General features: G+C 40.6%; 1 protein-coding gene across 5 annotated transcripts in view; it reads right to left on the reverse strand.

The window, feature by feature from the left end:
- LOC145981803 (multiple PDZ domain protein-like) overlaps positions 1–25488 on the reverse strand; it is a 963820-nt gene that overhangs the window by 703326 nt on the left and 235006 nt on the right. For all 5 annotated transcript variants that reach the window (XM_083115230.1, XM_083115226.1, XM_083115228.1 and 2 more), the window contains 2 exons: positions 19755–19991; positions 13877–14113 (listed from right to left, as the gene is read on the reverse strand). In XM_083115230.1, the coding sequence (XP_082971356.1) occupies positions 13877–14113; positions 19755–19991 (474 nt within the window). The remainder of the gene's footprint in view (positions 1–13876; positions 14114–19754; positions 19992–25488) is intronic.

The raw sequence follows: 25488 nt of genomic DNA on the forward strand, positions 1-25488 counted from the left end.
TGCTAAACAGTGCACTCGTAGCTCAAATAAGATGTACTGCACTTAATGAGAGGACGGCATAGGGACTTCTGCACGATAAACTGTGGGAGTGGGTTAGCGCTATGCTAAATAGCGCACTTGTAGAGTGAAGTCCTAAAAAGTGCATTTCTCTGTGATAGGCCAAAATGCAACCTGGGGAGGTTGTTAATGGAATGTAACAAAAAGATGTATATACGGCGAAGGGTAGAGGTGTAAATAAAACTGTACATAAAGAGATAACTGCGGGAGACATTATTCTATACAGCAATCAATAGCAGACCAAATGAACATTGATAGGGAAACTGTGTGGAAAATTTTAACTGAAGACCTTGGCATGCGCAAGGTGTGTGCTGAATGATCCCAAAGGAGCTCAGCAATGAACAGAAGCAAAGGAGGGTTCAACTGTGCACAGACCTGTTGGAGGGACAAGACGATGTTTTGGACCAAATAATCAGAGGTGATGAAACCTGGAGATTCGCATATGACCCTGAAAGAAAGCAACAAAGTGCCCATGCAAGTCACCTGATTCTCCATGACCGAAAAAGTTCCATCGATCAAAATCAAAATGTTGTTGATAACATTTTTTGATATCACCAGGATAAACAGTTAACCAAGTGTACTACAACAACTGGAACTTTTCGCCAACAACTGCGCACACGGCACTGTCTGCACGGGAGTTTCTGAGCAGGAAACAAATAACTTTGGTAGACCACCTGCCATACTCACCTGACCTTGCCCCAAATGACTTCTTTCTTTACCCGAAGATCCAACAAGTTTTGAAAGGAAGACATTTTGATGACATTGAGGACGGACATTAAGGCTAATACGACCGCAGCTCTGAAGGCCATTCCAGAAACAGTGTTCCAAACTTGCTTCGAAGGGTAGAGTAGGCGCTGGCATTGGTGTATAGCTTTCCAAAGGGAGTACTTTGAAGGTGACCACAGCGCTATTCAGCAATAAGATATGTAGCATATTTTCTAGTATAAGTTTGCGAACTTAATTATTATATCTCGAATACTGTGGAAGACCTATTCTACATTCCTGGATTTTGCATTTTCTTGCTTTACACAATTTGCCATTCTGATCCCAATAAAGCAAAACCTTTAAAACTTGCCTAGATTATATACTTTCCCTCAATAAATTTACATAAACATATAATTAAGGCTTCACTGCTATATATACACAGTGTCCTTCACGGTCGAGTTGGCCGTGGAGCGGCGGCTAGCATGCCGGGCAATGAGACTGTATCTGCCAGCATTTAGACCCACAGTTCTATGCTGAACTTGACACTGGACTAGTCAGTGCTTTAGTATCCAGATAGCTGGTGTCCAGTTTGCACGTGTTTGTGAAGTGTTAAGGTTTTAAGAAGTGCTGTAGATTGTTTTGTTTTAGTTTACGTATTACTGGTGCTTTTCTGCAGTCTAATAATGCCACACTATACGTACAATTAAAAACAACAGATTTCAAGGACATTTATATCATTACGAATTCTTAGAAGGAATTTTGAGACAGTGTTCGAAAACTTGTTGTACAAATTCAGTGAAACAGGATCTGTTCTTGATAAGAAGTGAAGGGTGAAACTGCATGTGCTTACAGAGGAGTAACTAGATGACGTTGGAGCACGATTGGAACACTCCTCAAAAATCCCTCTGGCACTTTGCACAAGAAACAGACATCTGCATGGCGAGCTACCAAACTTTCAAACCTGAAGCCATACATTAGAAGAATTGAAAGAAAACATCAGGAGAGAAATTGTAGTAATTTCAGAAGAGGAACTGATACGTGTTAGTGAAAATTTCCTAAAAAATTGCCGTAAATATGTGGAACCAGGAGGACATTTCCAAGCAGTGGCGTATGCTGGTTTTAACTAGTGGGTAATCTCAGACACTTGATTCATCCACCCACTCCTGAAGTCTCCCTACAAATTTACCTCAAAATTCATACAGGATTTACGAATGTATGTGTGAAAAATGTTACCTTATTGTTGCGACCACTGTCGAATAATTGTTGTGATTGCACTTGCAGTTAATCTACGTTTAGAATTTCAAACAATAAAACAAGATAATATAATAAATCTATAAGAAAAAACCTGTAACAAAGAATATGAAAGGAATTCGGTAGTGAAATAAAACCCCTCAATATTAATTGAAGTGTAAAATTCAAGTTACCCCAGTACCCAGTTACTCGTGCATTCCTGATTTTTGTTTTTATACACGGAAGTTTGAGTTCAAGACCTGTGGTACAAGAGATTCTACTGGCCTACCCACATTAACTATTTGCAATTTCTCCGGAAAAGATCCCGTTCCAAATATTTTCACACGAAAATATTATATTATATCCATTGCCTTTAACTTTAAACACAGACAGCACTAGCACGAATACTAAACCACTAACAGCTAAACAAATATTAAATTCTCGAATCGCTATAACAGGCATTCAATTCCCTGCGCCAATCTTCTATTGTGGTTCCTTACTGCTTGACACAGACTTCATATTCCCTGCGATGCGCGAGGTTCTATGAGTTGGAATCATTGCGTTTTTTGTTTATATATTTTACATTCAAACATCTTTTATCATTATGATCATTATTAATCTAGAGAGGGGGGAGAAGCAACTTAAATTACCTAATATATGTGTACGTATATATATAATTTATTTCTGATAGCTTTCCCTTTTAACAATTATTCATTTCTGTGAAAGAAATACTCTCACTGCTTTTGAAGGCTACAAAGAAAGTAATCACGCATTTTAAAATACAAAAATGAATAAAAGTAAGCATATAAATAGTTTACTTACTTCATTAATCGATTTATTAAATTGTTATTTGACGTCGCTTTTCTGCCACTTTTGGCTAATCACTACGAGTGATGATATGAAATTGATGAAGGGACATTTACAAAGAGCACCCATGCCCAGCCCGGTATTCGAACCCTGGAGCTCTGACGTCGTAGGGAGCTGTGGCAACCACTCCGCCACAGAGGTCGGTGTAATTTCTTGAATTTCTAGTTAAAATTTTAATTTATTTAATTACCGTCATCTTCAATATTAAAGCTTTCTTTTCCTATGACAACATCTGTTGAAATAGCAGATATCAGGAAGACAGAAGCAAATGTAAAATGAGAATTAACATAGAATTGGTTCGCAAATGTTGTTCACATTTCCCTGTTTCTCGCGCACTTTCAGATGTATTTTCTCTACTTTCCTTTTCAGTACGTAATTTGGGAACCCAGAATTCTGTTTCCTGAGAAATTTCCCTGTCGTATACAACACAGCTCCTACGATACAAAGGCCACCGGGGAAGAATGGCAGAAAAGGGTGCCACTGCCAGCCGAGGGAACGGCAAAGGCTCTGGGGTGGAGAGTGCGACCGATGGACTCTCTCCAGAAGGAGCTTACCCTTGCCACGGAATAACCGCGCCTGAGAAGCAGTGTTTCCTTCCCCTCCCGTCAAGGGATTTAAAGGGAGCCGGTGGAATCTCACCCTGACGTCACCAGATTCCACCAGCTGGAGAAAGTGGCTGAAAGCCTCTCTGACATTCAGCGGCAAACGTTTGAAAAACATTCGCGTGCTGGAAGTAAAGAAATATGCGAATCAAAGATTGGTTCGGAAGAATATTGCGAAGAAATAAAGCAACTTTTTTAAAAAAATTATAGTCGGGTCATCTCCGATTACCTAGGTGACCCAGAGTATACGCCGCTGTTTCCAAGGTATGTGTAACAAGGTATGTGTTCATTTTAATTCCAATACCTCTTGTAGCAAGGTATGTGTTCATTCTAATTGTAACTATCAATGTAATTGTACAGGCCTATTTCATTACATAGCTAGGGTTCCAGTTATGTGGATGTTGCGTTGCAGTAAGCTTGCTGGCAGACGCGCTCTCACTTTCCAGTGCACTAGCCACCGCTCTAACAGTCAACTCAAATGTGAAAGGTGCTGTATATGTCAGGAGAAGATGTTATGGTCATCGTACACTCACAAATTTTAAAACTTTCTCTGAGTATATTACATTTGAGAATGAACAAACATTTCATTTTGAATTGTTGTTTAAAGTCCACTTTATGCACAGAAAGCTAATCGAGACTGGACCTACAGTATAAAGTGTGCCATGTGGCTCCACCGGGTATCAAACCCGGGACCCCTTGAATATTTTGTTTGATTGAATTCCTCAGTACTGCGCAACTCGTGATTTAATGTTTTATAGTTGCAGTTGAAGAGTTATGCTCATTGCTTGGCAAACATGGCATACAGTTTTATATTTTGTTTCTATATCACTGAATCCAACCTAATTCTAGCAAATTTTGGTAGAATAAAATTAACTTAATAAGTTTGCGTTTTCTTTTTTAAAGTTCCATGTAAGACTGCAGTAAGCAACAGTTCAACATTAATTTCTATTTTAATATAAAATTATTTTTTCGATGTATTCTTCATAATGGGATTTAGTTATACTTTATACACAAATCTTTAAACTTGCTTCCATTTTTTTAATGTAAAATACAGACGAAAATGTGGGAAAATGTTTCTTAAGATAGAGGACATGTGAAAATTTCTTCCATATCAAATGTTTGTTTCCCCTGTGTACCACACTTAATGGTAAACAGAGAAGCAAAAATATATGTCAGAAGACTACGATCAGTTCTACCCAGATGGCAGTTCACTAAGGTAGATGTTAATTTTTCCAACTCAAAATCATAAAACTGGCAGATTTGGCTTTGGCACTGAAGTAAGTAGAATTTACATTAATTAATTTGGCATCGTACTAGCACCATTACTACATTAAAGACATGCATGTTCGTTTTTGACAGAAACACGAAATATGAAATAACACATTGTAATGTTAATTTTTTTATGTTTCTGAAAGGTGAGGTGCATTTTCCTACCCTGTTTTGTCACGAAATTCACTGTAAATTGCAAAATAGGCTCTTATTACACGAAATTTACCGTTTATATACAGACGTGACACTTTCTGAAGTCTCAAGTATCCTGTGAGTTATGCAATTCATGGAAAATTGATTACTTCTGCTGTAAATATTTGGGAAGGAAAAATGGCCCCCTTTACACAGGAATAAACTTATGGTAACTACATAAATGTGCTATTAGAAGGGATATGTTTATTTTGTGTAATAAGTGCAGTTTTTAAATCAAATTTAGGATTATATTTACAATCTTAAAATCAAAATGTAATTTTATATACCACTTTTGATCCGATTTTTCACCAGTATAACAACAATTTTTATTTTATTTACTGCTTTTGAACACTAAATTGACTCAGTTTTTCTACCAAACCTTTTCTCTTTTATTTGCCAAAAATATGTGCTTGTAAAGATGGCAATACTTGGAAATTGAAACAACTTAAGTTAGCTCAAGATAAGTACAGAGGTTGTTTCCGATCTATGGTGATGATTTCAAGCTGCTCCTACCTTAAGAGAAACCATGTCACCACCATCGAGAGTGCTCTATTTGGTAACCCTGCATCTTGGCAATTGCCCGACAGCGAAGTTTCCACTGTAGGAGACTGGCACGAAGTGTAGTGATGCCCAGCCTCAACCACTCCTCCTGACAGGCTTTCCATAGCCCTTCAATGGTGCGGGGTCTCCTGTGAGACAAGGCTTGTTTCAGTAGGCTGAAGGTGCAAAAGTTCATCGGTGAGGCATCAGGTGACTTCACTGGAATGTCTGTGAAAGGAATGGCACAAATTCCAGTTTCTTCTGCCATTTGTGGTGGAAGAGGTGGGTTGAGCGAGATGTGTGATTTCACGCCTTGTCTTGATGCACCCACACACCATTCTGGTCCCTCCCGTAGAGATGGGGAATGTCATGGCGATAAACAGGTGTCAGGACGTTGGCCTGATAATAATCGGAATTAACTTTCGTTTTTTTGGCAACACTATGTATGGTCAGCTTGCCATTGTACGAGTATCCAGCAATGATCATGAAACCTGTGCCAAAACTTTCCTTACATTCAGCGAACCATCTTTGAAAGTCCCTCGAACCTGTCGATCGATAAAAAATTGCATGTGGCTTGTGACAGTCATCAAGATAAACATATGCCTCGTCCAATGTAACAACGAACTTCCATTTTTCACCTGACAGGTGCCGCTCATAAAGCTTTCGACAGTTGGTGCGACGTTCCTGGATGTGTTTTGACAAGAGCCTATGAACATGCCCCTTGCGTCGCTTTTCCAAACCCAAATCGTGGTCAATGATGGTGTGCACTCTTCAGTGATGTTTGTAGCCGGTTCGCGATACTGCTCTGTGTGGCTGGATTCTCCCTGGTGACCAGCGCCCTGACGTCCCGAATTGTAGCCGGTGTACGGCTACTGGCAGGCCGAGAGTTGGCCCCTTTCTGCCCCTTTCAACACCCGTGATATGCCCATTTGTGGACACAGTGAATCCACGCTCCTTGCACAGTTTTATAACGGCACTATAACTATAGTTTACGTCGGAAGGTGCTGTTATGTAACCCTCCCAATATGCACTGATTTTCGGCGGCATTCTTCCCGATACGCACTGACCACACCTGTCACGCACAGTCAACGGTCTAACGTGCCCACACGACTGGCAGCTTCGTTCTCTTCCCGCTTGGTGGTGGTGTAAAAGGTGTGCGATTTCATCACCATAGGTCGGAAACAACCTCTGTATTCATAAATTTTACAATATAATTGAAACAAATTTTCTAAAATTTTACTTCAAAATATTCATTATTTCATGCAAGATAATTATTTCACCACAAAATTAATCTCTCTCTGCAACACTTGCCAAAATAATTCAAATTTACTCGTTCCATAATTTCCAGAATATTTAGACACTGCAACAGTGTTGATAGGACATTTTTGTGGACCCTGAAGTATTTCCAGATTCTGAAAAACATATCCAAGAGAACATCTGAAACAATTCAGATAGTTTTTCAATTCCACGTGTCTAAAACATGCTTTGCTAAGCTCATCTAGTAAATTTAGAAGCGTTTGCAAGCAGTTTGCAATTTTCTACCAGCCCACAAGACTACAACGACAATGGTAAGGTACCAGCTGTTACCACTGGCATGTATTCATACAATCTTCAATTTTTGGTGACACGTCATTCATACAATGAATCTACTGTCGACAACAATTTCGGTATATGCTGGACATAAGATAAAATAGCATTAAAAAGATATCATTTAAGTCTCAATTTCATACGATAACTGAGTTATTGGTTAAGTTAGGTATTATAAATGTTTATAAATGTTCATTAAGAAACCAAGAAGAATGTTCATAATAATTGCATCTCTCTTTTGTGTGTATTCTGTCAAAGAATGTAACCAACTGTTTCAGAACCACAAATGTAGAGGCATGCATCACGAACATTCTTTTGTTGTTTCTAAGAAATTATTCTTCAAAATAAATTGTTTAGGAAAGGATTACTCTAATACAGGGGTGCCCACAGTTTTTTTTTGGGGGGGGGACAAAATGCATAGTTTAGCTAGCAAAAAAAATGGGGGGTCGTTTTGTTGGATCGAATTGTTATTGATTTTTATTTATGGTTATTTACCTTTAGATGATCGCAAAGGATGGGGTTGAAATGAAACATCACCCCTTATGTCTTTAGAATCGGTTTGGAAAGGATGAGGAGACGTACTATTTGCATTAATACAAGGTTAGTCAAGCAGACAAACCGTTAAGAATAAGGTTCAGTACACTAACAATGACATTCATGATGAAAGTTGTGCGAATTACTCACAAATAACTTACGTTTTGCGAGTATCTAGGCAACTCCTGCGACGTTTCGGGACGCAACTTCTCCCTTCCTCAGGCTGTTCACGTTTAGGTTATGTGTAAATCATAACCACGTCGACCTCTTCATAGGTACAGGATATAGGATTGGTAAAAGGTGTGTGGTTAAAACACAATAAAAATCTAGAACCCATACAGGTGCACGTCAGACTACCATGCTGTTTCCCCGATTAGAAACTGCTCCTTGGAATGTTAAAACTTTAAAACTGTGAACTGGAATGGAGGAGGAGTGGGGGGAAATGGAGGGAAAATAGAGGGGAGGTGCCCGACCTCATGCTCTAGGAGGAAACTTTGGAGTATTGCAATTGCAGCACATGCGGGCTGTGGCTATTCACAGTTTTGCACTGTAAAAACCGTAATAAATAATGTATTTATCCTTATATCTCGCAGGTAGCTCAATTATCGAAATTTGGAGAGGGTGGAGGATTAGGAATCAGCTTGGAAGGAACGGTGGATGTAGAAGACGGACAAGAGGTTCGGCCTCATCATTACATTAGGTAAATTCTTCCTGATGGCCCTGTTGGGAAGAACGGCCGCCTTCGAAGTGGAGATGAACTTCTTGAGGTATGTTTTTGAACTGTAAATTTTGCTTGTGGTATATCAAATCGTTTGAAAGTGATAAGCAGGGCCAGGATTTTGATGACATTTTATCTTTTAACTGGTGCTAACTAGTACAGAAATCCTGAACACCCTCCTCAGGTTAAAGAAATGTAATTTTTTGGGGTCATTTTTTGGTCATTTTTTACCATTTTTTATTTTTCGGTAATTTTTTAAAATTTTGCATCTTTTTCAGATATTTTTTTAAAATTTTGCTTCATTTTTAGGTAAGTATATAACTGTGAATATCCACGGTCCGCGTGTGCTGCAATTGCAACAGGGAGTATTGCAGGGAGTATTGCAATTGCAGCACACGCGGACCGTGGATATTCACAGTTTTAAAGTTTTGACATTCCGAGGAGCAGTTTCTAATCGGGGAAACAGCATGGTAGTATGACGTGGACCTGTAATGGGTTTTAGATTTTGTTTTTTAACCACACACCTTTTACCAATCCTATATCCTGTACCTATGAAGAGGTCGACGTGGTTATGATTTACACATAACCTAAACATGAACAGCCTGAGGAAGGGAGAAGTTGCATCCCAAAACGTCGTAGGAGTTACCTAGATACTCGCAAAACGTAAGTTAATAATATATGTATATAACAATGACTGAGCCTGAGCAGTCTTGTACGTTTTAAGTTAGCAAACATGAAAGTGAACCATGCTTTTTCTTTCTTTAGTCTTTTAATTTCAACTGCAATGAAAGGTTTTGAATGTCATGCGCCTTTCAATTGTTGACATCTTGGCTAGTGCTGAACAATGTCTGGCATTTTCTTCGTGGTAGTTCCGAGTCAGCTCGGAACTTCCGACATGCAAACTTCAGTTTTAGTGTTGGATGATTTCACGATTTATTTCGCTTGTATGTGTTTGCTCCACGACTGACTGGATAATTGTAAAATACTGTCAGTTTTCGTTGTCTAAAACTTATTTATTTCGAAAAATCACTTTTTTTAAAAAATGAAATCAAATTATCGACATTCAAACAAACATCAATTACTGCATGTTTATTCGAACTATATGTGTGTGGGGAGAGGGTTATGATGAACAATTCTTTTGGGGGAAATTTTGATGAATGACTTGGAGGGGGGTGTCAACGGCCTTGGGGGGGAGGGGAGATGGGCACCCCTGCTCAAGATTCAGTCTGGTCTTGTTACTTTTAATTCTCCATTTCATGTGCACTGTATTATACTCATCTACATCAACGATAACTTACAAACAAAAACATGTCTGACATTATGTAAATGAGCCGACACAGGAGATTTTCAACTTATTGCACAACACCGATCTGGCTGAAGAGGTCTTCCTGGACCACCTTAAATACTCAACCCATCTCTAGGCTCTAGGCGCAACAGACACCACATTCAATTGCCATATTCTAAGATTTAAATACACAGTTGGAAAAGTGAAAAACGCAAACAAAAACTCACTCAGAATTAAGCCTTGATGGAGCGACCACATTTTTCAGTTGAAATTTCTACAAGATCAATATGGATTAACATGGATTCTTTATAATACACTGGTCAATCTCTTAGGGGAGGATTTTGTGTGTGCAAATTCTAGTTAATAGAAAAAAATACAAAGCACTACTTACTTTCTTCCTCAAAACCAATTTTGCAGAAATTCAGAGGTACCATATGCTTCAGCACATTGTCCTTGAGAAGAGAACCCAAATCACCTTTATACTTATAACAAAAAATGGGAAAAGATACGGATGACAAGGAAGCTTTCTTTCATGTGTGAAACAGTATGCAAAATTCAAAATCCCTTATCTCATTATTGTCCCCGAGAAATCTTAACGAGTACTGTAAACCTGAAACAATTAATCTCTACAAATCACGCTATCACAAAGCAAGTTACTGAAATTAAAGATTTTCAAATGGATTCAGTGCTCAAAGTGCAAGTGGATTTCCTTGCATCTATCCCAGCCATTTCATTGTGACCATGTTGAACAATACCTGCATCCACCCACCAACCTTCCAAAGGCCTTAAAACACACCCCCACTTTCCCCTTTCATTTTCCAATTCAAGCACTTGTTGGAGCAATTCAGCTCCTATTGGCTACGCAGAACTTTTTTACCATAGTGTCTTTTTATAACAGATCTCCCTTCCTCCAGAAAACTTGGAACTAACCTCAAAGAACAAATTGATTCTTGCTGTACATCTCTGGCTAATGCACATATTTAACTTGTTGCTTCTTTCCAGTGTGCGAATTAACGTTTTTGCTTTGAAGGGGGGGAGGGGGATGCACACTCGGTAACATATTTGTGATTTCATTTCCGAAGGGAAGGGGGTTAGGTATGCAAATTTGTATATGTCACACCTTAGTAAACTATACAATTACCTTCCAGTTCTGTGTACCTAGGCCATTAAATCTTATGATAACATTTAGACATACGTGGGCGTTCTGATAAGTTTGCCTCCTATGCAATAACTCTGGCAACACTGCTCAGACACATGCAAAATTGGTGTGAGAATAATCGCTGATTCACCGACTGTTGCGACATCTATTGGCGTTCGCCTGCGACTTCATGCATGCGCACAATAGTGAGTAAAATGGCGACGTTCATGGACGTGCGGTTGAAACAACGTGCTGTTATTTAATTCCTCACAGCAGAGGGTTGTGTTCCCCTTAGACATTCCCATCGATGAATGAGTGCTGTATATGACGATGCCTATGTGGATACGAGTACTGTCCGGAGATGGGCAAGGAATCTGAAGGGCGACAATCCGGCAACGACGAGCCTGCATGATCCGGTCCGCAGCGGACCAACTGATTCGTGCCAATCACCATGTCAAAATGAAAGACATTGTCACAATGGTTGAGATTTCGCTTGAGCGAGTGCATCACATTATTCATGCTGTGCTTGGCTATAGGAAACTGTGTGCACGATGGGTCCCACGCATGATGACTTCTAAAATGAGAGAACCGAAAGCGGGTTTGTCAGGAACTTCTCACTCGATATGCACAGGAAGGCGACGCCTTTCTCCACCGGATTGTCACTGGTGTAGTGTCCTGGGCACATCATTACAACCCGGAAAGCAAGAGACAGGCATTGGAGCACAGAAAGACTGACCTCAACTGAAAAAATTCAAAGTCGTTGCTTCGGAAGGGAAAGTGTCGATGACCATCGTTTGGGACTGCGAAGGCATAGTCCACACAGAATTTTTGGAGCACGGAACCACTGTAAACTCCGATCAGTACGTGAAGACTTTGTAGAAACTCCGTGCATGATTACTGTGAGTTACACCTGGCGAAGATGCAATTCTTCAACATGACAATGCTGGCCCACACAGGATTCATTGCAGCGTCTCAAATTCCACAAGATTTTACCCCACCCCTCATACAGCCCAGATGTCGCACCCGAGTTTTTCCCTTTTTCCGAGGCTGAAAGAGCACTTGAAGGGACACAGTTACACCAGCGATGCGGAGGTTGCAAGCAGATGCACGTCGCTGATGCTGTGAGAAGATGCCTGATCTCTTCGCTGACGGGCAGACGTTGGCATTTGTGTGTGGACAATGATGGCGACTACATGGAAAAGTAGTGACACCCTGGTAGAGGACACCACAAGTTTTAAAAGTTCATGTATCTTGCATATTATTGACGTTATTGCGTAGAGGCAAAACTTTTCAAACGCCCTCGTAATTTAGAAATAGTATATTAACAATCTATGAAAACCCAAATCCATATACGAAAAGAGCTAGTGGACTAGTAACACCTAGAAAACTTGACCAATATCTAGTGTGCATTCAACTCAAAGACCGCATGCGGCGAGAAATGTGACCTACATATCTCCAACAAAGAAAGCTGACAAAATCAACTCTACTTGGCATAGCAGTACGCTCACGCAGTTTATTTGACAATGGACAGAGCAACAGCGTTAATCTACGATTTTTTGTGAAACCTCTGCACCCGATTGCCAATAAACAATGAGCTATTCAAAATTAGAACTTCCGACATGAAGTATGATGCAATTGTTTTAAAGGTTAATTAACCGTTTCCCCGAATGATTTTTCAGTGGTGTTCTTCCATACTTAAGTAATGGTCTACTACATGATTTCATTTTCCTTGGTGAGGATAAAAACATCCCTGGTAGGGATTTTAAAAAAAATATTCTGCCGGCATTCCCCCGTTAATTCGCACACTGCTTCTTTCACAAAATATGTAAATATTGCATTGTAAGAACTAACGAAATAAAAGTTTCCTGTTAGTTACTACGTGAAATGTAATGCTATTATGAAATGTAAATCAGTACAAGAAAGGTATACGTATATTAGTAAATAATGTTAAATGATTACTAATGTTATCTACGGAAATAGTTCGCTACAGCATACATATAAAGAAGCTAAGAGGGTGAAGCCTCGCTGTTAAAGTGAAAATGCATGCAGCTAAATAAGATTCTAATGTATGACAGAAGCACCTCCCAATTTTCGATTTCCCAAGCTGTTCTATTATTCCACTTAGTTGAGCTTTAGAAACAATTGTGTAAATTACTCCAATCATACTCGGTATGCACTTAGGTGCAAGTTAGTGATAATATCAAGGTAGCATGGATTTTTACCTTTGATTTTATGCTTGAAACACGCTAGGTACTGTATCGGAAAATTTTATTTCTTGTAAAGAAATTTACAAATAATGAACACTGAATATACACAACAGAATAAGCTGTTCATAAATTTTCTTAACTTCATTTGACAAATTAACAACAGCACCAGCGACTGTAGGCGAGATCATTTCCAACACATTGTTAGACACACCTAAGCAGCACAGTTAACACTGAGATTAACCTTTTATACTCAATTGTTACACAACACAATCGTTTTATTTTCTTCCCTTGTGATTGGTCAATGTAGAATAAAGACATTAATAATCAACAAATATAATATAAGTACTCTAAAAAACAACACACAGGATTAGTGCCATTAGATTCAGTGATGCAGGCTGAACACAAGTACAACATTCCAAATCAGCATGCGTTGTGAGAATTTGATTCTAAAGAAATTGGATTAAGAGTATCTAGTTATGAGTTGGAAAAATAGCAAATTCTCCCATCAATCAAAGTTTAAAGACTAGCCAAGTACTCAAATTCCCCACCACCACTAACTGTCAGATTTGTTCAGAAAATATGCGGATGCGAGAGAAAAAAATCGATCATAAAATTGGTCCAGCTATCACAAAACAAATTGGAAATGTATTTTCTTATTCTCCAATATATTTAGATTGATAAAAGTGAAAATAAATATGCTCATATACATATAATGTGGGAAATCGTCAAAATATCAATACATACACCTGAATGTGCATTGTATAATGTGACAAAAATTACAAAGAATCTCAGTGCTTGTCTTACACACACAGCTAAAAATATGCAACGAAAAATCTAAAAACTTTCGGATTTGACCAGCCCCGAAGATCCACTCTGCCCGTTCAATTCCCCCCCATCCCCAGGCTCCCTCTCTTTGGAGTCAGGAGAGTCAACTGTCTCACTTACCTGACTGTGTGACACACTGTCAGGCAGTGGCAGTGGCTTTGCTACTCCAATCTTGACAATTCCCTTGGCCGCCCCCTTCAGGGCCTGCACGGCTTGATCCAAGGATGCGTTCTCCAGGTTGGTGTCGTTCACGAACATCAGGCGGTCCCCGGGTATGAGTCGGCCATCTTGCTGGGCCACGCCGCCCGGAACAAGACTGCGTATCACAATCACAGTTTCGTTGGGGTTCATTGGATCCTGCAACAATGAAACGCAAAACAATTACATTTTCAATACTGGAAAGGGACAATACTGTAGCAAAGCTATGTTTGACCACTCTACGCATACTAATCAACACTTCCTTACACATAACAGATTCGAACAGGTGTTCTCAGGTTTTGGTTTGTTGGTTTTATATTTTTTATGTTTTTTTTTTTAAAGAAATACATGGAATTGGCGAACCTGGGTCATGTCAAGCTTTGCGATTTGACTTGTAAATTTTCAACATGGAAATTTTTTTCCCCAGCGGTAGAACGTATCAATCCCTAAGATTATATGTTTATTTTATTAAGTCTCTCTGAATGCTTCACGTTGACCAGGGCATTCACTTGTTTTTCTCAGTTGTCTCAGCCTCTGAGGCACGTTTACAATGCACAGTGTTGTGCCATGCAAACCTCCTGAGCATTCAGAAAACAGGTAATTTCTTCTGGTTATAGAGTCAGCGGTTTGCATGGTAGCAATTAAAAAACACGATTCGGCATAGAGGAAGAGCTCGATGGCCTAGTGATATAGAGGTGAGACAAGCTGAGAGGGGACTGACTTTTGGGATTGGAGTTGAGAGAAGAGGTGGTTAGCAGAGCAGTAGGTCAGAAGTGGAACGACACTCTGGTCGACAAATTGGAGAAGCTAACAGAGGACTTCGCATATTCTATTCAGCCTAATACTTCAGATAGACAGGTAATTATCCTAACACCCAGCCATGATTCAGGTTCAACAGTTCAGAAAATCCAACGAGTGACCATTGTCTTTTCTGTAGTTTAGTTCCTTAGTGTGATTTTGTACCTTTCGCATTGCCAAGCGTTAACTCGTCATGCCAATGACGAGTGCTCTCATCAGAGGATGAATGATGAGTAACCTACATCACCCACAATTAATTGCACACACACTAGTTCAGATCCCTTCATTCTTTAGAATGACACAAAGTCGAGGTTAGCATCCATCGTTTCGAGTGCATACATTGCTCTTATCATCAGGGCATGTTGAATTGGAGACCAGTGCAAAGTTACACAGGTGAGTGTGAAGGCTTTAGGTGCACCATTCATCAGAGATGAAATGAACATTAAACCTACATCAGAATCTTCCAGCCAGAGAAGTAAGAACTAGTAAAGGGTGTATCATAAAGTGCGCAGTTTTTGAAAATGCAATAACTAAACTAAAATTGCATGAAAGTTCACATTTTTATTTTTATTATTTTACACATTCACTACGATTTAATAATTGAAAAGTGAAAAGTGTCGAGCATATGCCCGTATGCGATTTAACTCTTTCGCTGCGGAATTCTCTGGCACACAATATCCCTTAGCTGCATAATTAAATTTGAAAATATATATTTTTTTTTATAAAAAAATAGTTTTCACAATTACATTGCATTATATATGATAGAGAACTTACAAAAGTCATTCCTTGCACTGGAAAACCATTCTGTAGTCCCTGGTGGTATGATATTTTGAAAAATTTTGAAATTTTGAAATTTTGAAAAAAAAAACAACATTTTTTTAGAAACAATAATTTTACACAATTAAATTGCAAAATATGTTATAAAGAACTTGCAAAAGTCATTCCTTGCACTGGCAAACCATTCTGTAGTCCCTGGTGGTATGATATTTTGAAAAATTTTGAAATTCCCGCACCTAGATCAATGCTGTTTTGCACTCTGCTCCATGATGTTACGGACGGCGGTACAAATTCTTCATCACACACTACACAATCACAGTCACCACTTGAAGTCTCATAAAAACTGTTGCTATTATCGTCACAACTTAATTCACCTTCTGATTCTGAGTCGGCAAATAACAGTTGAGTAACATCATTATCAGACAAGTGTTGACGACTTGACGAAGCCATGTTGTTTACATTCGAACATGCATTTGAAACTGACATGTCAGAGCACTCAACGCTCGTATGTCAAAGAATTCTAAACGGAGGCGTAATTAGTGACATCATACGGATAACAACAAAACTACAAGTTCAAATAGTTCAAAATACTATCAACAGATGTCAGAAGGCTACTAAAAGCGACGTACTTCGGAAATGCGACACCCGCAGCGAGTGGAAGTATGAACTCGCAATAATGCGACTTCTGAGGAGCAAGGCACCTGGCGTGCTGTGCATAAAAGCGACGACCGCAGCGAAAGAGTTAAAAGGGAAAAATGATGTCTGGCATATGTCCATATGGCATATTTCTTCGTTTCGCATGATCGGTTGCTTTGATCTCTTTCGTCAACTGAACCTTGTAAGGGTGCATATGAAGGTCTTCTTTCAGTATTCGTTGCACTGAGGATACCGATATCCCCAACTGTTGTGAACGACATCAAAGTGACTTCGTGGGGCTAACATTCACACTGTCATGCACTACTGCAATGTTTTCATCTGTGCGAAGACTACGTTTTCGCCCCGGGCGAATTTATGGTTGCAACTAACCCAGATATCTCGAATTTCTTCACCAACCTCCTAACTGTTGTTACAGTGAGGGCATTGTTACGTCCGAAGATCGCGCGAAGATTACGAACCGTCTGTTCATAACACTCCCCGTTTCTGTTAAGTGTTTTCAAGATAACGACACGCGTTGCTCGACAGTGAACCGCTCCATGGCAACTAAACTGAACAAATGCCAACAAATTGCTCAAGTAATAATCGGAGTGATCAGAGATTACGAAAATGATAAGAACAGTGTAGCCAACCTTCAAACAAAAAAATGACAAGCGATTTAAAAACTGCACACTTTATGAAACACCCTACAGAACACAGCTTTTATCGAGGGATTTTATTTGAAGACACCAAGATCATAGATAAATAGGACAGAAGAATAAAGGAAGCCATAGCCATCTCACGGGAAAGCAAGAATCTCAACAGGAACATGGGACTCCAGACTAGTCACGCACGGAACTCACTTCTCCGCGAAAGCACGACATCCGCCAATAAAACACCAGGATCCAGAACGAGCCAATCACGGGACAGAACCTAAGATCCACCTCCACTGGTCTCCAATTCAGCATACCTTGTTGATGAGAGCAATATATGTGCTCGAAATGTTGGACACTAACAAACACTTCACCTGGCTGATAACCAGAGAATACCTGTTCGAATCTCATTGCCAGGAAAGCTGCAATGCCTACATAACTGAGCTGTTCTACAATTAGGAGCTGCGGAGTGGTTTTTAATACACCCAGGCGTGAAATTGTAAAAACATTGCATAAAATTTACATGTTTTTAAATGCTCTGATCAAGGTTGCTTCTTGCTCTGCAGCCAGGAACATTGAAGTTACTTTTCTTCCAACAAATTTCTTCTAACAGCACACCAGTGGATGGGGGTGGGCCGGCCTTCATGGAGGTATAAATAAATACCCAGATCTGACTCGATCAAGAGGTTGTCGTTGGTTGAGAAAAAGATTGAGCCCAGCCTATTAATAACAATATTTAAAAGAGAAGCAGTTAACCTCTTAACTGGGTAATTTCCTCGTCGAAAGCCCAATCTGCCCTGGGAACTTTTGTTGATAAATTGATGAATTTCGTAAACCAATATTTGAGTTAATATTTCTGTGCTCCATGGCATTCCACTTAGGTATTGTTTATTCTTTTATTGGTCCTTCTTGTACATTTTACAATATGCGAGATTTACAACTACAATATATCTCGGATTTCCTCAGCAGGAAAAACACGCCGTCGCTTCCGATTTGCCCGAGCCATTATTGCATACGCGATAGAACTGAACGTCGGGCTATGTTCGTTGCTTCCCGCTAACTCTAACGGTTACAACAGTCTGGAAGTCAGAGCCATCTGGTGAAACAAAGAAGAAAGTAATTGTACGAAGTATCTCGTCATACACAACAGATATCAGCAGTAAGAACATGAGAACGTAGTATCCCGTCATGCCCATTATAAATCAGTAGAGCCAGAACGGAGTATTACGTCATACCCAGTTAAGAGGTTAAAAAAGAAACGATGTTTGACATGAGATATTAAAGGGCTTCTTCAGGACCAGGAAATTAATACATGATAGGTAAGGTGAGGAGAAGAGGTGATGCAGGTAGGTTGCGAGTAGTAATGTTCAATTTCTTATTTTTAACCAATATGGGAATTAATGATGGATGCGATAAACATGGTTTATGTATTACGTACGTTAAGTTCTGTGTTTCCGCATTGCAGAATTGGATAGTTCTCCCCCGATTAATTTCGAAGGCTGGCATCTGAAGCAGATATGGTTGCTCGTCACTCCTTTGCTTCCAAGTGGGGGTAGTTGCATTTTCTCCCATCTGGTGGTGCTCGTGTGTGTTTCTTGGCTTGTGCTTTCTGTCGTCAGGTGGCATTGCCGGGTGGTGGTTGGAGGGTTGGCTCGTCTGCTGCGTTCTGTTGCTCAGTGTGGTGAAGAATAGCAGACAACACAAGCCAAGAAACATGCACCAGCACCGCCAGATGGGAGAAAATGCAACTACAGCCACCTGGGAGCAAACAAAGTTTTGCCGTGCTACCATATCTGCTTCAGATGCCATACCCTCATGTCTGTGGAGAAAAAATCATGCAGAATTCCCAGAATTCAAACAATTCTTGGTATTACAGAGGCTGTTCAGCATATATTTGACCAAACGCGATTCCTTCCCCCCCCCGTGCTCAGAATGAACTCACCGGACCTTGGTTGGACACGTTTGTCAGTGTAGTGTGTGAGCTGTGAGTGTGTTGTTGTGTTTTCTCACTGGACCGAAAATCCCACCCACACTGAGCCACTTTTGGGAGGAGTACGTTGTATAACATTTCCAAGTGTTTGTGTTTTCTCGCTTGGTCCAAAATGCCACCAAAACTGAGTCGCTTTTGGAAAGGTTATATTGTAGCCCTTTATGACGCAAAGCTCAGTGTGTCAATGATCAGGAAGCAGTGTAAGAGCAAGGGTTGTGACGTTAGTTTGACTTTAATCAAGAATGTCATCGGCAAGTATAAGGATTCCATAGCCCCAGCATTTGGTTCTCCAACAAAGGCGACAAGAACACGGCCATGCACACAAGCCACCACCAGTATGCAGGCGAAACTTCACAGATTGGCCATGCAAGAGAATCCTCCGACCCAAAGACAGATGGCGAATTGTTTAAATATGTCTTTGGAAGCTGTTAGCCTCACCTTACACCTGCATACTGGTGGTGGCCGTGTTCTCGTCCCCTTTGTTGGAGAACTGAACGCTGGGGCCATGGAATCCTTATACTTGCCAATGACGTTTTTTATTAAAGTCAAACTAACGTCACAATCCTTGCTCTTACACTACTTCCTGATCATTGACACTGAACTTTGCGTCATAAAGGGCTACACCATAACCTTCCCAAAAGCGACTCAGTTTTGGCGGCATTTTCGGCCAAGCGAGAAAACACAAACACTTGGAAAATTTATACAATGTACTCCTCCAAAAAGCAGCTCAGTTTGGGCGGGATTTTCGTCCCAGTGAGAAAACACAACCACTCTCTCACAGCTCACACACTACACGACAAATGTGCCCGACCTTGGTCGAGTGAGTTCATTCTGAGCGCGGAGGGAAGGAATTGCGTTTGGTCAAACATACGCTGAACAGCCTCTGTAATTTCATAAGTAGCACAGTGCCTGCAATGATCCAATACCAATAAAAGATAAAAGGAGGTACCTGATAGTCTAGGATGCTAAATCCCAATCCTCTGTCACCCTTCACTAGCTCTATGATCTGTGGCTCTGAGCTCCACATCGCCAGCCCCGTGAGAGGTTCCAAAGAACGAGACTTCATTTTAGAGAAGCTCGTGTCCGTTGTTACGGTGGTGGTTGATGCCAAAGAGCCATCTGATTTTGCTTTCACCAAACGATCTGTGGCAGGAATCAGATTTTGCAGGCTTCCTCCCAAGATATTCTGAAAGATTCAATCAATACATATAATTACTTTAGTTTGATGTGTGTAAATTATGCTAAAATGTTTGCAAATTTATTAAAAATTATGCCATGTGACTAAGGTTGAGCTGATGCCAATGTATCGGATTCAGAAAGAATCAGATGGAATTTATCTACCGATAACAGTCGATACTTTTCTGGCATTCTGGTCTTTCAAGGAATCGGCAAATATGCCGTGCGACATTTTTGCAGAGTCTAATTATCATGCAAAATTCAAACTTTATTTTTATTTTGCACAAATTTTGCACAAAAACTATATTTTTTGATTATAAAAGTAAAGGGTTACCCTGTGCTTAACACCATGCCATGAAGGCGTATAGGGGGTGTGGGGGGTTTCCCTCAGGTACCCATGTCATTCAACGCTGGGTAGGTGCCAGGGCCGCTTGCAACGTTAGAAAAGTTCCCGGATTTGAACCGGCAGGGGATCGAACCCGGGACCTTTAGCATGGTAGTCAGACGCGTTACCAACTGAGCCACCGCGGCCACATATTTTTTTGATTATATAACATCTATTTAATATTCTGATGTAATTCTTGAACATTCTGAAGCAAATTTCTTGGTAAATTCATGCATATAATTGGAGAAGAATATTTACACACTAATATTCACAAAATAATATTTTGAACAAATTTTAATTATTGCAATTTTCAAGTATAGATATCGGTGGAAATCGGTATCAACTCAGCCCTAAAAGGTATCTACATTTAAAATACTACTCTAAAAGCAGAATGAAAATATATCCGACAAGAAAGTGTGATAAAATAAAAAAGGATTTTTTTTTAAAAATAACACTGAAAAATGAAGAAAAAACTTTTTTTTGGGGGGGGGGGAAATAGCATAAAAAATCGAGGTCCTTATTCATGGAATATCTGCAATTTTACATGAGTTGGAAATTTAAGAGTGACCATAATGATACATGCAAGCACAGGAAAGAAGCACTTTTACAGTCCCTCAATATAGTCTTCAACATTCCTTTGCTGTCAGTGTGATAGCTTCATAATGCCACCAGCAGCCCCAGACGTGTCGACATCATGGATGGAATGGTGGACTGCATGCATGATGTAGGGAACCATGTGGAAATGAATGCCTCATAGCGATTTCTTCAATTTAGCAAATAAATAAGTCACAGGGGCTGAGATCAGGAGAGTATTGAGGGTGGTACTGCACTTCCCAAAAAAAACCAACCATTGACATGGAGGTTGGTGCAGTTGTCGGAAAGTGATGCCATTTCTTCCGCAGACTTCATGCAGGTTCTGTTGCAAGAAATGCATAGCATGCAGCTGTGGCCTCTTGTTAATTGGGATGTCGCAGTGGTAGCGTCGTCTCCTTGTAATCAAGGTGTCCCGGGTTCGATACCTGGTGGAGGCACACTGTGGTTCGGATCCCACTTTAATCTGTAGATCCAGTCCCGATTAGCCTTACTGTACATAAAGTGGACTTAAAACAACAAATCAATCAATCAATCTTGTCAATTGGGTACTTGTGAGTAAGGATCACCCTGTCACAATCATATACAACAATAAGCATGACCTTTATGTGTGCAGGTTTCGAATAAACTTTCTTCTGATGTGGAGAACCTTCATGGCCCCACTCCTTGCACCTTGTTCAAGCACGCCGTTTCATCCAATGCAATGATTCCTTGTAGGAATTCGTATCCTGAATGCTTGCACAGTTCCAGTTTTCTCTGGAGCAAGGCCGTGCATAGCAGCGCAGAGAAGGGGTAATCGAGTGGGCAGAGCAAAGCAGTAAACTCTGCTGCGAAGGCTGGTAACGGCAGTCACTTTCTTCCCTCCATGCAATCCCATTCACTCTCACGTCATCACTACTTGCACAGATACCAGTTTCCGTTCGCCTGTTCCAGACATAACAGGGACAGAATATAGCTGTAAAGCTTCAATTTTTGTCACATGCAAAACCCACCGTGCTGCATTTTTCTGCATGTGTATCTGCTACTCTAGAATTTTCCGAATAATCATGAGACCGAGACCAGTTTTACATGTGATGTCATGAGCAGTCTAATGCCAATCATCCACCAGCAAGGCAGACATGGCTTCCACTTGGCAAACCTGCCTTTACGGATGCACTGGGTCTCACTTTAACACAAGCAACAACCCACATCGTGTTCAAACATCAGTGTGGAATGCCTTTGTTGTGAGGTTCAGTTATCTTTAGCATAAATACACTGCCCCTTCAGTGTTACCACTAAGACCATCATAAAATTAAAACATAATTCCTGGTTTTGAAGGTAAACTTTCCAAAAATTCGAGAGTATAAGTAGATGTTTTCTCTACTTCAACCTCACATATTACCGCCTCTCACCACCCACACACAAAAATATTAACAGTATAAAGGGTCTGTGAGATTCCAATGCACACAAATATTCTAATTTATTTCAATTTAACGGTGTATCAGATACTATGAGGGGCGTATCATAAAGAATTACACTTTATTGTATTCGATACATACAGACATAGATACATTTAATCGGCTATATGCACTTTCTCAACATAGTCCCCCTGGAGCTGTAGACACTTACGCCAGCGGTGTGGAAGTCGTTCGAGACCATTTTGAAACCAGTTCTTTGGAGTTGTGTGCACCCATCGCTGGACAGCCTCATGGAGTTCCTCACAATTGTTGAAATGGTGACCACGCAGGGGCTTCTTCATGGCGCCAAACAAGTGAAAATCGGACGGTGCCAAATCGGGAGAGTATGCTGGATGTGGTAACACCTTGAAACCCAGTCGGTCAATAGCAGCTGTTGTTTCACGACTGGTGTGCGGCCGGGCATTGTCATGTTGGAGAAGCACACCTTTGCCCCATTGCCTTACCTCTTCTTTTGAATTGCACGACGGAACCGCGTCAGTGTTGCCACGTAGACTGCACTGTTAACGGTGGTTCCCCTTGGTAGCCAATCAATGAGGATGATGCCATCACTATCCCAAAACACAGTGGCCATTTGTTTCCCAGCTGTGGGCGCTGTTTTGAATTTCTTGTGTGGGGGGCTACCCTTACGTTTCCACTGCATGGATTGGGATTTGGTTTCCGGTTCGTGGTAATGCAGCCACACTTCATCACCTGTCACAAGCTTCCCCATGAAATCAGCTGGATTCTGGTCGTAAAGTTCCAAAAGCTCTCTGGAAATGTCTACGCGTTGTTGTTTGTGGCATGCGTTAAAACATTTCGGTACCCACCGAGCTGACACTTTACCCATTTTCAAGTCACTGTGCACAATGCGTTGCAGGGTTCGTCTGCTTAATCCCGTAATCCTCTCCAGTTCCGTAAACGTCACACGCCTGTTCTCCAGTATGACATTTTCCACACGCGCGATGTTTGCGTCTGTTTTCACACTCACATGTCGCCCTGGACTCTTTCCCTTCTCCGTCGATGTTTGACCGTTTTTCCAGACAGTTACCCAATTATACACCGTTTTCCGTGACACTGCATACTCGCCACACACAGCCACTAACCGTCTATGGATACGTGCCGTTGTTTCCCCTTCCTTCCACAAAAACCAACTCGTCCATCGTTGACCACGTTCATCTTGTTCCATGTTGTCCGCAACAGCACTCGTGATGTTGTGCTTTGACGGCTGCACAGGCCACAGACTACGCACTGTCACACGGTGCTGCCACCTGGTGGTAGACAAGGTACCTATGTGCCCATCCTGCACAGTGCATGGAATTACGCCATTTCATTTTGCATTAAAACAATAAAGTGTAATTCTTTATGATACGCCCCTCGTATTACGGTGCAGAGTTCACATTTGTCATTTCACATACTCATACTCAAAATATCTACAAACACAAGTCACAAATGTTACGGAATATACTAATCTATGAAAAATTATCAATTGTATGAGAATTTCAAACTTAAGTTTACCTAATCAACTTCAAGCTATCTTGCAATATCTGTCAGATAGATTGTTATGCACAGGACACTAACCAACTAAACAGATTAAGAGAATTCTGTTTATTTTCAAATCAGCTTCCATTTTCCTTCCTCAATAAAAATAAAAGCTAAACGGTGAAAAATTTGCCTCGGAGCACTTGTAAATGTATGAATCCTTTTTGGATTAATAAAAGTTGTACTTCTTCACGTCTACGGAATTCAAGTAGAATTCACGCGTAATTCCCGGAGCCAATAATTTATGCATAATTCCCGGAATTCAAGGAATTAAGTAAGTAGCCACCGTGCATTTTATCTGGGAATGACCAAAAAGGTATTATTAATGCCAGGGGTTCCCAAGCTTGTTCGTTTCATGGTACCCTTAGTGTTTCCAAGATTCTGACACGGCACCAAAGTGAGAATGTAGGCCTATCTAACAATTGCAATGCTCTGTTGGTGCGGTTAGGTTGCTCACCTTAAGTGAAAAAATAAACACATATTTCAAATTCAGAAACATTTTATGTGTAAAAATTACTAAATACCAGGTGTGCCGGTTAATATTTCTTAATTTCGTCTCTGAATGGCGCTGGAATCAAGGGTTGGTGCACAGTCTCAACTGTTACATCAGTGTGTTGCCAGGACAGTATCTGTCAAAACGCCGTGGATGTGCAACCGAGTGTGAGTGATCGTGATATTGGGTTTGTGTGGGAAACATGTCGACCTTCAAACCAAATAAGGAGCATGTGCGCCACGTCTTGCTTTTCTTGTTCAATCAAAAGAAAAACTCTAGTGAACTCTCTTGCGTCTCCTAATGCAAGACGCGTGTGTGCGTTGGTTTCAACGATTCAAAAGTGGTGATTTCGACTTGAAAGACAAAGATCGCCCGGCCCAGCTGAAAAAATTCCAAGATGCCGAATTGCAAGCACTGTTGGACGAAGACGATACGCAAACGCAACAACAACTGGCAGAGAAGTTAAATGTTGGTCGCCAAACCATATCTGATCTTCTTCATGCCATGGGAAAGATCCAGATTGGGCGACAAGACACGGAAGTGATTTTGCAGCATGACAACGCCTCATCACATACAGCGAAAGGGGTCAGACACACAATTTCTGCACTTGGCTGGGAATTCTCGCCCCACCCTCCATACGCACCAGACTTAGCCCCTTCGGACTACCACTTGTTTTCATCGATGTCTCACTCACTTTCCCAGCAACACTTCAACAATTACGAAGATGTCGAACAATGGCTTGCTGACTGGATCACCTCAAAATGTGAACGATTTTTCTGGTAGGGCATCCACAATTTGACGGGCAGATGGGCAAAATGTATAGCTAGCGATGGGCATACTTTGAATAAAGCATTTGTTACCTTTCTCCCCAGATACACTTGTTTTCTTTCGGACCAATTAAGAATTATTAACCAGCACACCTGGTAAGCACATATTTGGAACAATCATATCATATCGTAACAAGTAAGTGTAATTTCAGTGAAAATATTGGAACATTACACACACACACACTTTGGGACCCACTGAGTTATGCTAAGAGAACTAAACTAACAAGCTTATCCTA

The sequence above is a fragment of the Lepisma saccharinum genome, chromosome 30, assembly GCF_977018435.1.
Source record: "Lepisma saccharinum chromosome 30, izLepSacc3.1, whole genome shotgun sequence".
Classification (NCBI taxonomy): Eukaryota; Metazoa; Arthropoda; class Insecta; order Zygentoma; family Lepismatidae; genus Lepisma; species Lepisma saccharinum.